This window comes from Mus caroli, chromosome 16 (assembly GCF_900094665.2).
Source record: "Mus caroli chromosome 16, CAROLI_EIJ_v1.1, whole genome shotgun sequence".
Lineage (NCBI taxonomy): Eukaryota > Metazoa > Chordata > Mammalia > Rodentia > Muridae > Mus > Mus caroli.
Window position 1 is genome coordinate 3,533,466 of NC_034585.1, and position 18,317 is coordinate 3,551,782.

At 40.5% G+C, this 18,317-nt stretch overlaps 1 protein-coding gene across 22 annotated transcripts in view; it reads left to right on the plus strand.

The window, feature by feature from the left end:
- Rbfox1 (RNA binding fox-1 homolog 1) overlaps positions 1-18,317 on the plus strand; it is a 1,640,850-nt gene that overhangs the window by 1,503,148 nt on the left and 119,385 nt on the right. For all 22 annotated transcript variants that reach the window (XM_029470804.1, XM_029470798.1, XM_029470790.1 and 19 more), the window contains 2 exons: positions 7,157-7,300; positions 15,311-15,364. In XM_029470804.1, the coding sequence (XP_029326664.1) occupies positions 7,157-7,300; positions 15,311-15,364 (198 nt within the window). The remainder of the gene's footprint in view (positions 1-7,156; positions 7,301-15,310; positions 15,365-18,317) is intronic.

Here is an 18,317-nt window from a genome sequence, read left to right on the forward strand (position 1 = left end):
CTCTGAGTTTCAGATGTCCGAGCTGTTCTGATTATTCTATGAGGTGAGCCATAGACACCTCTTTTTATGATTCCTAGCTCCTGGTATCTGAGCAGAGTTTTCAATTTCCCAGTCTCTTTAGCCATTTCCACATGTTCTTCATGAAACCAGCACTGGACCGCAGCATTTGACAGCAATGGCAGTCAGGGACCTTTTGTCTCAGCCTGGGCTGGCAGAAGCAAATGGCCCTCCTCAGTTACTGTTACTCTTGGCGTCTATGTCTCTTCTAGGTAGCTTAGAAACTTTCAAAAATTTTGTACCAAATATTGGGATACAGGTGTGCACCCCCTCCCTCCAGCACATACACTGTGAGCAGGGGGTATGTAGCTTTAGTATGTCCAGGAATACAGAAGGGGGTTAAGAAACATGTATTTGTAGGATGATGGAAATAGTAACAGATAATGAGGTCCAACAGATGACAGGGGTTCAGGAGATACAACTATGTATGTGATGGATACTATTCTCAGCCCATATTCTTTAAAAGATGGCAAACTTATTGACTCTACAGTGTCCGTGTTACCTGCTTTGTGAATATAGAGCAAACTCTGAAAGGAAGTTTGTTCTAGGGACTCATCTGTCTCCCTATCTCTTCATCCTTCTATACTTTGTCTCTCTTGATTCCTTCACATTGACTGAAAAGAATCTGTCTGTTGGAAGTTTCTGGGATGCTGGAAATCCCGTATGTCTGTGTTTTGTTACAGAGGTGATGATGGTTTTAAGCTTTCTTTGTAGCAATGAATGTTGCTGACTCTAATGATCTTCAGACAGAGGACATCACCAAATGTGGATGAAATTTCTTTCCAGAGCTTGCTTCTACCTTTTCTATCTCCTTAATTCCCAGACTCTTGACCTCCCTCTGTCATCTCCTCATTGGGCCAGAAATGGCAGGCAGACTGCTTCTCACATCCCAGAGCCCATCACTAGGTTTCCTTCTTCTCCTTCTGAAGACCTTTGAAAGGATCTTAGTGTTTGTACTGGCCTCCTCATGAATCTAGGATAATCTAATTCATGCTCAGGTGATAAGTGATTTCAGCTCTGTTCATTAAATTTCCCACTTCTTTGTCCCATAAGGCAACTTTTTCACAGGTTCTAGATATTAGAACATCATTAAAGGACCCTCTTTGTGTTACAGTTGAACTCTTAAAAGTGCCCTGTTATGATAGATGGAACAGATTTTTTCCCCACTTACTTCAACTTCATCTTAATCGGCAGAAGTGACCTTTGACTCAGTCATTGGAAACTTTTGAACTGTAAGTAGGAAATCTGGATATTCAGCTGTCATTTATTTTTGAAGCTTAAATGTAGATCAAGGATTTCCAATGAAAAATCAATGTGCCCTGCTGAGATTAGGACCTATAAGCATAATGGAGACAATAAATGTCAAAGACTTGGTGCAGAAAAAAATAATTTAAATGCTCTTTGCACTAATGATGCATCACAATACTGTGCTTGTTAAATAGAGTTAACACGGCTATGTGCTTAAAATTGACTTCATATTTTGCTTCACTCTTAAAAACATGTGACTTCTAGACATTATAAAATTTCATCAGCTGCTCGTATTTTNTTTTATTTTTGTTCAGGGCTGCCCAAGTGTGCTTCCTCAGCACCCTTGAGCTATATCTAGTACTGGGTTATGCATACATGTATTTTTAATTTCCCAAATATAGCTTGCTTCTTGCTTGCTTTCTAATCATTGCCCAGTCCCTCTCCGAAGCTGGCTTCTGCCTTATAGAGCCCCACTTTCTCTCTGAATTCTACTTTCTCTTGTAGGTTCACATCTACCATGCTTTATTCATGCATCCTCAGTAGTAACTTACTGGTAGCCCTCATGAGCCACAGACAAAAGTCTCCTGAGCTAGTCTGGAGAATCTAAAGTTCAGAGGGCTTAAGTAACTAGGCCAGTACTAGATGGAAGTGACTTTTTACTCAGATGCCTAACTGTAAACTGCCCTTTTCTGATGGTTCTACACCTAGTTGCTCAGTACCGGTTAGGAGGCACCAGGGACTCTACAATATCTAAGTAACCTACTATGATAACTCTGGGGCAGAGACGGAATCTGAAAGGAGCTGATTTCTATGGATATCCTCTCAAATAGTCATCCCTGGATTGGTCGATATCAAAATCCAATTTCACTAGGATTAGCTGTGGGTTGCTTAGAGCTATTCATTGAATTAGGAACGATTACAGCGGAGGGAGCCCCGGGGTTCTTTATTAAGGTCTTTGTGGAAACACTAAGTGATCTTCAGGAGATTAAAGTGCCACTGGTGTTTTCTTAACATTTATAACCTGTGCCAATACCCAGGGAGTTTGTTTATTAAGGAAAATTCTTCAGCCAACAGCCTGCTTTCTGATAGGGTTATACCACAGAAGGCCAACACAGAAACTGGTAAGGTGGATCTTAATGTACTTGTTCAGAACTTCTGACTCAGGTTCCTTAGTGACCTGCTTCTTGTGGGTAATGAATCTCCAATGTATAGAGTCTTCCTGTGTGATTAGAAGGCTATTTCTCTCTCTCTCTCTCTCTCTCTCTCTCTCTCTCTCTCTCTCTCTCTCTCTCTCTCTCTCTCTCTCTTATTTCTCATAGCCCTGTATGTCTGTAGACCAGAAAAACAGAGAGCAAAACTGAGATGCTTTTGTTGGTGACTGTCACAATTGATGTAATGTACCCTCTTACTAAGTAGGACTTCACCATTATTGTCTCATTCTGAAAAAATGATCCAGAGTACATGAATAATGATCACTTTATTCATTTTCAAACATAAGTATAGGATATTGATGATCTTTTTAGAAACTGACAAAGGGCTTCCCACCCTGACAGAGAGGGTCAAGCGTCTCTATCTATAACCAGGTATTTAAAGGGAGGTAGCCAACCTGGCCTTATGAAGGAAGAGTTCTTTTCTCTGCTTAGGTTGGGACATTCTTCTTTCTTTTGCCGCTTGTTGGAGGGTAGCTCTTTTGAGAGTAATCAAGATCCCAGAGATGATATTAAAGAATAACAGTCATTTCTGAAAAATAGTCACTAATTGAATTTGCACTTCTGGTTTCATGTTTATGAGGGAACTGTCATAGGTTGAGTGGTAGCCTCTAAAAACACTTTCATAGCATAAGCTCTGCCAACTGCAAATGGTTGAGACTGAGTTTGGGAAAAGGGATCTTTGCAGATGTAATAATATTAATTATCTCAAAGTATCCTTATTTAGAAAGGGCTCAAGATCTAATGGCTAGTGTCTTCATAAGAGAAAGCTGGAGTATACTTCAGTGAGCCACTCAAAGAAGATGGCCATGTGAAGATAGAAGCACATGGGGTCGCAAAGCCCCAAACCAAGAGGTGCCCAGAAACAGAAGCTGTAAGAGGCAAAGAAAGAAGAAAGTTGGTTCTCTGGACACCTCTCTTTTAGATTTTTGTCCTCATTGCTATGGAATGAGAAAGTCCTGTTTTAAGCCACTAAACTTGTGACAATCTGATCAGGAACAAAGCCAGAGATCATGTTTTTTTATAACAGAATGCCATGTCACAAACCTGGGAGGGGTATTTTGCTGGTGGTTTCAGAGCTTTTGATATGTGTTCACTGGAGCACAGTGCATAGTGGAGATGTAGAGAGAAGGGCTGTCTGCTCGGTGATAGCAGTATGAAGAACCGAAGAGCAGGCTAAGGTCTAGTTCCCCCAGTGACCTCACTTCTTTCCATGGTGCATCACCTTTAGGTGCTGAAACTCCCAAAGGGACAAGGGTTACTTAGCAAGCCTGTAGCTAACACATGTATTCAACATTACCAGATCTGAACCCTAGCAGTCATAGGAAAGCACAGGATTTTTCCTGGGATTTTTTTCCTGAAGATTCCAAGGGATATGCTTTTAAAAAGCCCACTTAGGCCCCAAATGAAGTAGAAGCACTCTCTTCACTATATATGGTGGGAGCTCCTTGATCTGAAGTTAGGGCTGCTTGTACCTACCCCTATATTTTGGTCCTTGTCCTAAGCCTGTAGGGCATGGATCATTATCGTCTTCTCACAGATGAGTGAGCTGTAGGCACAGATATATAAAGGGCCCAGATACAAATTAGCAGTTGGTGACAGTGGGATTGCATACTACAGGGTTGACGCTCTAGCCCTGGCTGTCACATAACTAGTTACCTCAGACACGGACATGCTCAGCTTGAAATAGACTCTTTTCCTGTCTCTCTTACCCCATAAAGGTTGATATCCCTATTCCCGCCTTCTACCAACCTATACAAATTTGGATTTCATTTCACATATTTTCAGTAAAAAATTATTTCTGTCAAAGGTATGCCTACATAACAATTTATGGGTATTTGTATAAATGTGTACACTACAAAATGATTAATCGAGCATTGTATGTTTTTATCAAAGGGAACAGTACCAAGATTTCTCCAAAGTCCTGTTTGACTAGAGATGATTAATTTTAATTTTTACATGAGCAGCATAATGCTATTAATCATTTAATATGTTTAATCATAATCTCTGTAATTCCTAATTAGGTTTATTAAACTGAGCCATTCAGCAATTGTGCACAAATCCAAGTCTGAGTTTCTTTCTTGGAAGGAAGAGAAGCTCATTTTAATTTTTTATTCACATCACAATTTCCAGTAGAGTAGGGAGAAATGGACTTGAAACCTAGGATCTAGTGATTGCTTGTGCCAACTTAGGGTCTTGTGGTAGGGCATTAAAACCTCCTACTCTTTGGCAAGGTAGCAATATCATGGTTTAAAGGTGATGTCTTTGTCTTTGATGTGGAACCCGATGTGCTGTAACTAGGAAAAACAAAAAAACAAAAGCTAAACACAGTGTGGGTCTCTGGGATACAGGATGATGATGATGATGATGATGATGAGTGTGTGTGTGTGTGTACATGTGTGTGTATTTATGTAAGTATGATGCCATGATGTGCCTGTGGAAATCAAAAGGCAGCTTCAAGTATCAGTTCATCTCTTCTTTGAGAGAGTCTCTCTTTATTGGTGTATTTACAAGACCAATTGACTGTGCACTTTCAGGAACTGTCCTGTATCCACTGCCTATGTCACTGTAGGAATGCTGAGATTACAGGTATAAACAGGCATTACACTGTGCCCCAGTTTTATGCAGGTTCTGGGGCCACAAACTCAAGCCCTCATGACTGCACAGCAAGCCATGTCACCAAGTGCATCTCCGCTAGCCGACATAGCTATCCTTTAACTGGCACTCGAAGCAGACAACAGTGATTCTCAGGCATTTGTTTATTATGCATTTATTAGTGGTGCACCAATCTTTTCATGCTCTCAGTCTGTCACCACATCAGCCAATCACTTAGCAGGCCTTTGGCATTCACGTAGCATGCTGGTCACAACTCAGTCCTCTGGTCATCTTTAAGTGGCTTATAACAGCTACTTACTTTTGTGTACAAGGCTCCTTTGGGTCTACAACTTCTGTCCTCCTCTCAAGTTGCGTCTCTTGCTCATCCTCTTTGCATTCTCTCTGGCTTTCCATGGCCTCCCCAGTGAGGAGGACTTCTACGGACATCTTGCTATCTTCGCTCATGCTTTGCACTCTTTTGGCACAGACTCTGTCTCCTAACATACCTGTCTACCAAGCCAAAGTTTACGTGCTTTGGGACCCTCAGTGGCAAGTGGGACTTGAACTTGCTCAGCCTGCACCCCCACAAAGTCCTGTCTGCATTATAATTGCTTTTCTTTTCCCACCTCTTCCTACATCTTCTTCTTCACATTTCAGGCAAAATAACGTGGTTGTCAAGATCGCCTTGTACTTGAAAATCAACAAAGGCATCTGCTAGGGTTTCTGAGACTGAATCCGGTTAGGTGGGTGGTGCACAGGGCTCCAGGAGGTCTCAACTTAAACATGTATCCAGAGTGTATGAGGAAAGAGGATGCCAATAAAATATTCTAGTACCCAGAGAGCTGCTGAGAAGATTGCTAATTATGCTCCTGTTATTTGGGTGTTTCTTTTACATTTCACTGTGTAAGATTGTCTCCTCTAAGTCTCTATTATTTTACACCTGGCTGCCTGCACTGATAGTTTTTGTCTTGGTTATATGCCTCTAAATTGCTTATAAATACATGAGGATGATTCTTTGCTCATGAATTTCAGCTTGGCAAAGACCCTACAACAGTAGTTCAAAGACATACTAAAGTGGGCTGCGTCTACTGCCACCTACAGGCATAATATGCTAATTGCAGAGAAAGTACAGAAAAACAAAGCTCCCTAACTATCCTTTCTGAAAGGAGGAGAACGGATGGAAATAATGAGCTATACTAGTAGCCTTCTATTATCTGCATCAGCATAACCCAGCAGAGCTTTTGTACAGATGGGAATATTCTGTTTTTCCTATTTTCCCAACACAGGCACTACCTTTCAAATGATTGAGCCTTTCAAATGCAGCAAATACAACCTTATTTATACTTGATTTAGTGTTCATTTCTTGAGATTTATGATCTCATAGGTTTGCAGCAGTAGACATTATAGATTTATACAATGAACATCTTTTTTAAAAGTTGAGTCAATCATCTTATTCACTGGATGAATTGCAAACCTCCAAAGGGCCTTTGCAAAATTTTGACATTTATTAATATTTTACCTGTTCCGCCTCAGTACTTACGTATGCATAGTGTAAGAATCTGGCCAGCACTGAGGGATACATGTTCTTATTTTTAATGATCTTTAATCCTTTTTGATGAGTTTTCCACTACCCACCCTGAGCCCCAACCCTTGATGTTTCCTTTATTTTCTCACAATGTTTACCTTCTTCTTCCCAACCCTCTCTATATTTAAGAACGGTCTTTAATGTGCCTTGTACCGTGAGAGTTACCCTGCATGAAGCCAGAGCTTCTGACGGTTTTGATTGATATAGAATCCAAGATTCATATGTGGGTCCTCAGTGGATGCTCAAAACAAACTTTTTTGCTGTTAATTTAAAAAAAAAAAAGGCCAAAAATATTTGTCGGATAGCATCCTGCCATGTGGAGGAAGGGAGCAGGCATTGGGACCAAGTCCTTATAGAACTCATCCTACCATTTCGGGGAAGAGACGATATTGGGACCTAGTGCTTACTTTCCTTTTTTGTTTGTTTGTTTGTTTGTTTGTTTGTTTGTTTCTTGTTCCTTTAGCAGACAGATGATGCAGCCCCTACCGACGGCCAGCCCCAGACACAACCTTCTGAAAACACAGAAAACAAGTCCCAGCCCAAGCGGCTGCATGTGTCCAACATCCCTTTCCGGTTCCGGGATCCAGACCTCCGGCAAATGTTTGGTGTAAGTACTACCTCCACCCTCAGTTTCGCTCCGTGTGGGAGCTCTGAGCCTGTCCCACTCTAAGGTCGAATGTTGTTATGGAATGAAGGCATTTTAGCATCTAATACCTGGGTCGACGGGGGTAGGTCCCCTTAGAAGTGATAGGAGACATTGATTTGTTTTAGTTGTACTCATAGGATTGCTGCCTTCCCAGTTGATCATCTTCTAACACGGAACTTAAATGCCAAGCAGAAAAAAAGACTCCTCTGTTAACCACTGATGATAAAGCCCATTGATGATCCCAAGTTCATCAGCCCAGGACCTCACTTTGTAACTAAAATAAATGTTGAATCCCTTGCTTGCTTACCTGGAAGCACTGCCCAGGCATGAGTCTCTCCCAATTGTCCCCAGGCACTTTGTACTGCAGCTGCAGTGAATGGCTAGTTCAGCATAGTTTTCAAAATCAGCTACTGCTGCCACCACCAAAACTACCAGTTTCTAAATCTGATTTGATTCTTGCATCATTCTTGCAGGTTCCTAGATGAAGCTTCAAGGGTATTTATTATGCAGCAAAGGGCAGTCTGCTCTAAGTACCATGGTGAAACAGAACTAGCCAGGAACCACCATTCACCCTGAGGAAATAAATGAAGGCTTTGCTTTCTCACAGTTCATCATGATCCTGAATATTTTTCTGGAAGATGTTTGAACAATCCACCCAGGGAAGGGAAGAGTTTACCATTTATTTAGTCTCAGCTGTGCCAAAGGACAAAGCTTTGACAAGGCCCAGATAACGTTTTTTTTTGTTTGTTTTGAAATACAGTAATTCTGCATATCCATGACATCCCAGTAGTGGTCGTAAGCATCTGTGCATTCGACCAGAGAACTACATCCTTAACACTTGACTCAGAACAGAGGTGGGCTGCTTGGAGAATCCTCTAAGAGTTTGAGCAGAGCCGTGAATATGGCAGAAACAGTAAGAAGAGGCCAGGTTGGATGTCCTATTGTGAGCCAAGCTAGTATTATTCTCTGCATGAACAGGAAGCCCTGGTCCATTACTCAGGGGCTCCATGAATTGGAGGATGAGCTTGAACCTTTCATTTCTTTCACACACACACACACACACACACACATACACACATGCACACACACATTCACACACACATACACACACATACACACACATACACACATACATACACACATACACACACACATACACACACACAGACACACACACACACACACACACACACACACACACACACAATGCTTATCAAGTATGCATGTGACACAAAAGCAGAGCAGGCATCCTAATATTTAAGAGACCCAGGCTTGAATCCTGACATTTCAGAGGAAAAGGTCAACTTTTGCACTTTTATGGCTCTCTCATTTGGTAATAACCTTGAGTTACACCCTCTAACTCTTGCAGAATGAAGATACCCTCGGGCACTCTCAGGTCAAAGATGACTTTGAAAAGTGCAGGGCATTCGAAGTTAGAGTCGAGGTTAAGTATGTGCAAAGCAGTGGGACCCAGCTTGACTGATGGGTAGCTGCAGGAGTTATATTCTCTTTGCCATGTCAAGCCAGAGGGATGTCTTGCTATCCGTTCTGTCTTTATTCATCAAGTGTCACTGTGATGCTGGCTTTGAACCACTTTTAATGACCACTCTCGTAATCCTTCATGGTGACATGCAAGGCAGCCAACCCCAGTTTCTCACCCTTAAGGGTCTATTTTCTTTCCTAGACTTTTTTGATTATCTTGAACTTTACCTGAGGCTACAGAGCTAAGTCAGAGATGTAGTCAAAATACTCTCAGCTGGAAGTCATATAGAGGAAAGGCTGTAAGTGTTAATGTCTGAATCCCTCTCTCCTTTAGGGTTAAGGCAGATGGCTTAGAGAAAAAACTTGTCATGTGACATGCTACCTGGTATTGGACCCAGATCAAAATCTATTTGTTTCAAAAACAGTTTTTTTCTTCTTCTTCTTTTGAGTCAAAATTCTCACTCAGCTAGCTAACAAGATGTTGATTCGATATGATGATTGATATACTCTTAGCATCTGTCATTTAAGGGAGTGCAGTATATGTTTATGAATACTGAAATTAATTCTACTTATCACAAACAACATCTGTGTCTGTGTTAAAGAGTATGTGTGGATTTTGTGTGGTGTGGGTTTCATCTATAAAAAATCATTGGGCCATATGGATTCTGGACCCCGTGCAGTAACTTGGGAACCCTCTTTGGATTTTACAACTGCTATTTTAAAGAAATGGAATTTTCCTAAGATGAACATGGGTGGTCACAAAGTGGTTCTGTAATATAATAAATTTAGCAGCATGAATCATACTGAGAGGCATCTGGAACATTCTGCTTGGCTCCCCACAGGGCAGTTTAGGGGACTCAACACAGTTTCCTCTTTCAGATCCCACTTACTGTAAGCAACCATGATTCAGTCCCAGTGAGCGTCCTCTCAAGCGCTTTGGCCACGAGACAATGTCTCTCCTTTTCATGCTATCTTTTGTCTTCTGTCTCCTTGCTAGGGCAGAGTTAAGTGAGGATAGTTACAGAGAAAACTATAAAGATCAGTGTGCCTCCTGCCCCTGTTTACTCTATTGTTCAAAGGATGAACAGAAATTTCCATGTCAAAAACATAACAAGACACAAAGAACTCTCTTTCAAATTGCCTGCAACTTGGCAGTGTCCAACTTGTCCAAGTGCAGAAACTCTCCCCCAGGTTTTGCACAGCAGTCACTTGCCTAATATTTCTCATGTTTTAATGTGTGCTTTTGGGGCCTCTCCTGTGAGATTGGTATCAGGGCTGATTCTCATCATTGTCCATTTCCCATTGTTTGCCTTCATTTTTGCCAGGGGTACTTCTTCCAATGCTGCCTTTAAGTTATGTTTCATGTTACATCTCCTTGCGTGCTGTTTTCTCATATGGAATATTCATTCCTTGGGTGAAGTGGACATGCTACAGTGTATAAAGCAGTATGTCAAGTCGCTTCCTGTCATCCATGTCACCATGAGTGAATGGGGCTAGTGTGGTTGTTAGTGTATGAAGCAGTATGTCAAGTCGTTTCCTATCATCCATATCACCATGAGTGAATGGGGCTAGTGTGGTTGTTAGTGTATGAAGCAGTATGTCCAGTCGCTTCCTGTCATCCATGTCACCATGAGTGAATGGGGCTGGTGTGGTTGTTAGGGTCACTTATTCTAGATGTTTCTGTGGGATCAATAACTGAGAAGTTATTGATCTCAGGCCTGGCTGTGTGTCTCTTGAGGTCTGCTGAAGCACAGCCCTTCACATTTGAATTCTTCCATTTGTTCTGTTTTATTTTGCTGGTTTTTGGAGGCAAAGTCTGAATCTGAGTGAAGAACTAGCTTCAAGCTTGCTGAGTAGCACAGGCTCCATCATCCAATCTCCATCGCCCTGCATCATCCTCCAAAATGGTGGGGATGCTAGCAGCCAACAGCATGTTTAAACTTTTTCTTGCCCATATAGAGTGTTCAAAATGTGTATTTTATTTATTCCCTCTTCTGGAAACGAGTCGGAGATTTTACTCCCTTGATTTTGGAGAGGCTTTTGCCGTTATCGATCTTCCAGATTTATCTGTGTAGCTCAGACAGTCATGATTGGAGACATCTGTATATCCTTATTGAAGTTATATACTTCATTTCTTCATTACAAACTGTGGATTACAACCAATTTAATTATAATGTGTCACTCTTAAATACAAAATACTTATTATAGATTAATGTTTAAAATTTAACTTTTCTGTGTTTGGGATGAGAGCTGACTATGACAAGACATGGAATCACACAATTGTTTTCCAGAAACTGTGTGATTAGTTGGCACTCTACAGTTTGTCCCCTGCTGAATGATGCCACACACTCTCAGTTTTGTTATTTATCAGTAAAGTGATTGGGATGCAGATCATAAACCTCTATTCAATCCTTACTACCTATGTAAAAAAAAAGAAATGAGAAACCATAGCCCATGCTTATAATCCCAGCACTGATAAGGGGCACAGGAAGAGCCCTGGGGCTTGCTANCCAGCCAGCCTTGCCTACTTGGTAACTCCAAGTCACTGAGAGAGCCTGACTCACGAAACAAAGTGATATTGCTTGAAGAAGGACACTTGAAGCTTTTGTCTATCCTCCACATACATACACATGCCTACACATACACATTCATGGGTATCTGCACAAACATATGCATCTGTACACGCAGAAGCACACGTGTATATATACATACAGTAAATAAATACACTCTGGATAGGAAAGTGATATTCAAGTCTGTCATTACTTATACTAACAAAACACATGAATGTGTAAAAGAATGGATGGTGCATTTCTATGGCTACAGTACAGGTGGATTTCCTTGCACCTTTCATGTTAATACAGTAGTCAATTAAGCAGGTGGTTAGGAAGAGTAAAGCCATTTTGAGGACACATCACAGTGCCTCCTTTTTCTGTACTGAATTCACCTTAAGAGCAACTCCAGAGAAGAGCATACTCATTGATTCTCCAGTTTCAAAAGGTCAACCCTGAAAACATAGAAACAGGTCGCATTCTAGAAACTGGATGGGTTATAAATTGGAATACATCTGTATAAACATATACACCTAAGCATACAGTAACAGCTAATAAAATTAGAGAGAGGCAGGATGTGACAGACTGTGGGAACACGCTTTGCAAGGAGTAAACAGAATGAAATTATAATCCCAAGTGTAATGAAGAAAATTGTAAAAGATGCACCAGAATAAAATCTCTCTCTAGACTCTATGCACATACTCTGAATTAACCTTTACTTTTGGATTTTATGCTGTAGCTGGTAAACATCCTTCACAGTTATGTTGTATGTGTGTGTGTGTGTGTGTGTATGTGTGTGTGTGTGTGTGTGTGTAATATTATTTGATTCAAGGTTGTCTAAAACTGCTCAGTACATATTTGCCCAAGCACACCTATATAGGTTTCTGGATTTTTGTCTTGACACAGTCATTGAGATACCTCATGTGGGTCCGAGGTGCTATGAATGCTTGCGAACATTGTCGAGCAAACAAATGCTAGTTATGTCTGCAAACGAGTCGTGTCTATTTAAATTGAAGATGCACCAGCTGTGTTGGCATCATTAGTGCCAAACTTCTCAATTAAACCAATGATACTATAAATACAGTGCACAACTGTCTCAGAAATTGGGCTTGCTTCAGCATTCCTCCTATGACTCGTTTAACTGGCTCCCAGAGCCATCTACTCAGTGCCACCTGCCAAGGAAGCAAACACTGGAGATCATTCCAGGGCATATGGTGTCATTGTTTCATTTAGGGAATGACACATGCTAAGATGGGTTTCTGATCAGTTTGTCTCATCCGCTTCTTATTTTAAGGGAAGTATTTTGTGTAGACTGCTTAAGGAGGAGTGTTCCACGGGTGACATTTGCTTCATGATGTTAGAATATGTCTTTTTCAGCCTTCTCTTTCCATAAATATATGTGCTTCTATGCTCTGATGCCTGAAATAAATATGAAAGCATCTGTGGGAATGGGATATTCTGCAGAAGTTGTTCTGAAGTGCTTACACAGGGGAGGGCTCTTTACTATAGAACTTGGTTCACCTCTGAACGACCAATTCTTCATTTGTCACATTGGAAAGTTTTCTTTGTCTTTTTTAAGTCAGTTTTTTTCTCTGCCCCCAAAATTGGCACAAAAGATGTACTAAAGGACTGGCAAGATGGGTCAGAAGATAAGGTACTTGCTGCCAAGCTTGACACAGAGTTCAGTACCTAGTCCCCTGACCTCCACATACATTCCTTGACATATGAACACATACATGAACACTCACAACACATAATGTCATTACAAGATTTTAAAGAAAAACTTTTAAAGAATAAAATAATTCTTTAAACTAAATGTTTAATGTGTACCATTGTAGGATAAGTTTGTGTGGTAACTTTTGCTACTCTACTTGGCATACTGGATGCTCCAGGCTTTTCTTCTTGGCTTTGTCTTCTCAACTCTTCATTCCAGAACTTCTCTATAAAATAAGATAGTATCTCTGCTTACCAAGGAGTCCATGAAGAAGGTTGAATAGAAGACTTACCTTGAAGAATAGACCCTGTGACACAAAGGATCTAGCTTCGAAATTCTTTATGTCCTGTAGTCAGAGCTTTTATTACTTCAAGCATTTGATATTTCCAGGCTATTGATGTATGTGAGCTTTTCTAATTATTACAAGGAAGGAATTTCACATGTGTTTGAAAGAACAGTCTCAGGATATTGCAGATATTTTCTGTTGTTGTTCTTGAACCATCAAGATGGTCCAGTTGGTAAAGGCACTTGTCAACCATTATGACTTGAGTTCATTTCCCAGGACTCACATGGTAGAAGGAGAGAACTAACTCTTCAAACTTGTTCTCTAACCTCCACATGCTCGTAATGGTACACACACACACACACACACACACACCAGACAGGCAGATAGCTAGATTTAAAATTTTTAAAGAATAATTCTTGAGTACTAGCAGGAACTTTTTGCCATTGACTCTCCAAATTTCTTGCAATTCATGACCTGGGCAGTTTGGTCAGAGAAACTACTCAGCTTCTTGAAATCATTATTCTTTTTTCCCTTTGATTCTGACCTCACTCGCATCTAAACACTACTGTCCTGTGCTATAGAACAATGTTTAACACGCTCATCCAAGGAAGAGAGAACAACATGGACTCTCATAGGGTACCAAGTCTGCAGTGAATACCCAGGTTGCACATGCAGGCAGTGGATGGCAGAAAAGTACCAAATGAAACAAGGAATGCTTCCCCCTGGCTTTTGTTTCTTTGTTTGGTCACCTTTCTGTTCTGCTTAAGGAAAAAAATCCCATCTTACTCTTGCCTGGGCCAGATTGCCTACTTTAAAATAACCACTTCCACCAGCATTATGGGGAACAAGCTACATGCTAGAAACACTTACACCATTTTCTATGAAATCTAGGAAAGATAAGAACCTTAAGTTAGAAAGATTCTGGGTTATCAGATGCTCATGTTCTCAAAGAACACCTCTGTGTAAGCCTCAGTCATTGATTACTTGATGGGCAGTATTCACCAAGACTGCTAAATATAGGATGATTTTACTAACACACACACACACACAAACACACATACACACACACACACACATACATCAATATTCAGAATTGAATTGCAGATAAACAGCAACTTTCTTCTCTTATGTACTAAATATTTTGTGGGACTTATTTATTCTATAAATTTGAAATTTAGGTGTCAATCGTCATTTGCATTTTATTTGCCTGTCTGGTTGTTTGATAATTGAAGATTTTGTTTCTGGGCCTTTTATAGAGATAGCTCATGGTCGGGGTGTAAAATGTGTTTAAGAGTATAGGCTCTCATCTGGGGGGCATGGTGGCATTGCCCTAGGCCCACCCTGGTTGTGCAGATATCTGGATTATGACACACCTTTTGTGTGTGCACTTTGTGTCAACTCTGGTTGCTCTGATTATCTTCTGTGAGCTCAGAGCTAAAACCTTCAAGATCACATTCTAGTTGGGTATTTTATTATCCAAATCTCAGCTCCCTTGGGGTATCTGTCCCAGTGGCTGGTGGAAATGTTATATGACTAGCCATTTTTTAATCTCTGCAGCTCAGTGCCTGGGAACACACACACACACACACACACACACACACACACACACACACACAGACACACAGGAAAGAGAGACAGAGAGAGAAACAGAGAGAGACAGAGAGAGAGAGCACAGAATTAACCTCTTGGTTAGTATTTTGTCCTGGGCTCTGACAGTGTCCCTTCCCTGGTAGAAAGGGCTATCGTCAGAAGATAATGAATACACCAGCATTTCTAGCATTTTCTCATTTTAAGCATTTCACTTATTAACAGAAAAAAAAAAAAGATGCATGCTCTTAACTAAGGGGAAGCTCTCTGACTTGGGGAGTAATTATTGGTGTATATTGTATAATTTATCTGATTTCTCTCTTTGCTCATGAGATATTTCTGTTTCTTTGCAGCAATTTGGTAAAATATTAGATGTTGAAATTATTTTTAATGAGCGAGGCTCCAAGGTAAGCAACTTGATTCAGTTTGGAATGTCTTAGCTTGTTGTGACATGTCTGTCAGGGACAAGGGAAGTAACTGCAGGGCCTGAGTCAGCACCCTGAGAAATGCACTTAGGTGGGAATGTCTTTAGAGAAGACCTCCCATTTCCTAAATGTTGAGAATTGCATTGAGTTCCAATTAAAATATGTAGGGGGCGATTTTTAATTTCTGATCCAAATATATAGAGCTATAAATACATATCTTAAATTTCTACAGGAAAATTACCCATGCCTAAAACAATAATGATATTGCTACATTTTTTTGTTTTTCAGTGATAATTATGTTCTTTATATTAAAAAGTATGTTGATAGTCTCACAAGGAGGTAAATATGTGATTCCTCTGTATTAATAAAGTGCAGTTCTTTTCCTGCATTACAGAGGAGAAAATTCGCTATACACCAACCTTTTGAATGCAACTTTGTTCATTAGTATGTTACAGATCCTTATTTTGTATTATGCTATTGCTTCGAGTTTATTTTCTTACTGGAAAACCAGTGTTTAAATTTCCTTTTTCTAGAGCTTGTCAAAGTGTTCATGGAAGGCTCTAAGAAAATTCTAGCACCTACACAGGAAATGTAAACACCCTATGAATTCACTGTGTGCTCTCTGTCCATGACTATAGACGTATGGTTCCAAATCTGCAGCATCAGCAACATCCAGGAGCTTATTCACCATACAAACTCTCCATCCCCAACCCAGCCCTACTGAATCAGAAACCCTGAAGCTCATCCAGCAAGCCATAGCTTAGCAAGCCTTCCAAGCTTTTCCTCAAAAAGCCAAACACAAGTGTCTCTCTTTTCCCCTAAGGCTAAGCCCTCACCTGAATATAGAATATATAGCTTTTGCCCACAAGTATTTCATCACTGTCTCCATTGATGGCATAAGACCCCCCTCTTTCTTTTTTAATATTTAATCTTTTTTAATCTGAGAAGATTCAAGAGCTTCATGCAAACACTCCTCATAGGAAATAATTTCATAAGAAGTTCCGACATTGTCTGTGACTTTGGATGAGGATAGAGTGGTCACAGAACCCAGATAAAGCACAGCTGGGAATAGCTCAGATTCTATGACAGCTATGGTTAATCGAATCTCAAGGAACCTTAATCCCCCATCTTCTTTCCATACTTAGCTTCTGAATGTGAGTGTTGAGACCATTTTTATCAGATACAGTGATGCTGCTTGGGCTTCATAATGCCCCTTGTATGGGCAACTCAGAACAAGTAGGCACTCAGGTAGGCACCAAGCACCACTAGTTTTGTAGTGTGTCATATGTCACAGTAACCACACTATGAAGCAAACCTTACAATTTATTATTCCTTACAGCATCTGCCCTCTGCCCAATCCCTCCTAAGTAGATTTAACATTGACCGAGTAGGATAGTGTTGATCGAATTGAGGAAACAAAATTCAAGGACTTGCTTTTCCACATACAAATAGTTCTGTAATCTGCCAGATGAATGAAAAGTCGATCCATTAAAAGTTTGCAGTTCTGCACATTTAGAGACCTGTTTTTTCTTTGTTGGCTTTAGCTATTTTCCATTCTTGTAGGTTGACCTCTTAGTTGGGGTGAGGCGAAGAAGGAAGCTGTTTGTGCTTTAAAACCACCAAGTATTTTTATGCCTGCAGATAGAAGCGTACCAAGAGAAGGGTATAGTTAGTGCTAAACCTGGCTCAGGCCTGGTGGATTCCTGGTAAAACCAGTGGGGATGATGTCCGATGTGTCCCAACTCTGTCCTGACTCCGAAGATCTTTATCTTACCATTGCCATGTAAGATGCTTTAGTTTTTATATTTTTTCTTCCTTGTCTGAGGCTTGTTTGGAACTTCTAAAATTACATTTTGTTTAGTAAGATTTTTGTTGGTTGAAGAAAGCTATTTCATTCCTTCCGAGAGGTGTTTGGGGACACCACTAGAGTATTGTTGGCTATTTTCAAAGTACAAGGCAGAGCTGGTTTTAGGACCTTTCCCATCATCTCCTTGATTAGTCTGTCCCTGGTGGCTTTAGGGAAAAGAGCATTTCCATTTTCAGCATCTGAAGCCTGGACTTTGTTGGACTGTTTTGTTTTTCTTTCCTTTTTTCTTCTTTTAGGTTAGGTGACATCCAGAATGGCCTCTGGGAGGGAGCCCCCACTCTCTGCCTTGCAGGTGTGCATACTGAGTGATACCACATCCCTGGAATGTCCCTGAGACCATCTAGCTGGGAATGCTACCTGGGACACCAGCTTGTTCATGGAGAGTTGTTACATTTGGCATCTTTTAGAGCAAAGGGCCTTATTTAGAGGAGCATTTCCATCTTAGCTTTTAAGAAAAGAAATCGTTGTTAGGAACTTATTTCCATCAGTTGCTGCCTCCATTGGCAAGGGCCCAAAGGACCAGAAACTTTCCTCTTGGTCTTTTATTCCCTATAGGGGACTACCTGAGGCATATGACTCAAAGTTGAGAGAGGATAACTCTATATATGTGTGTGGGGGCACATCCACTGGCATCTTTGGTTTTTTAGAAACACACAACCTGAATAGTTGATGTATATGTAGATGTTATAGGAAAGGAATATCTTGAAAAAGAATGACAGACAGACTTGCTCATCAGAACTGGACTACATGAAGGCATAATGAATTGCACAATTCAGTTATTCTTTTAAGAGATTTAAAATCATTGCTTTGCTTCTGAAATGCTTTGTTTTCCAGAATAAGTCAGATTTAGCTATCCTCTACTACACCTAAGAAATATGCAATTGTGTCTTTGATTTAGTGTATACGCATCTATGGACCAGTTTCTCTTTAGTTGAATCATTCTTGAGGAAGAAAGATGTGCTTCTAGCTCTCAGCTTTTCTTGAGCATTAGAAAAGAGCAGTCATGAGCAGCTGCCCTTAAATGTGTTGTACACTGCTGTGACAGGAAGGCTGATGAGACTCTGAGCA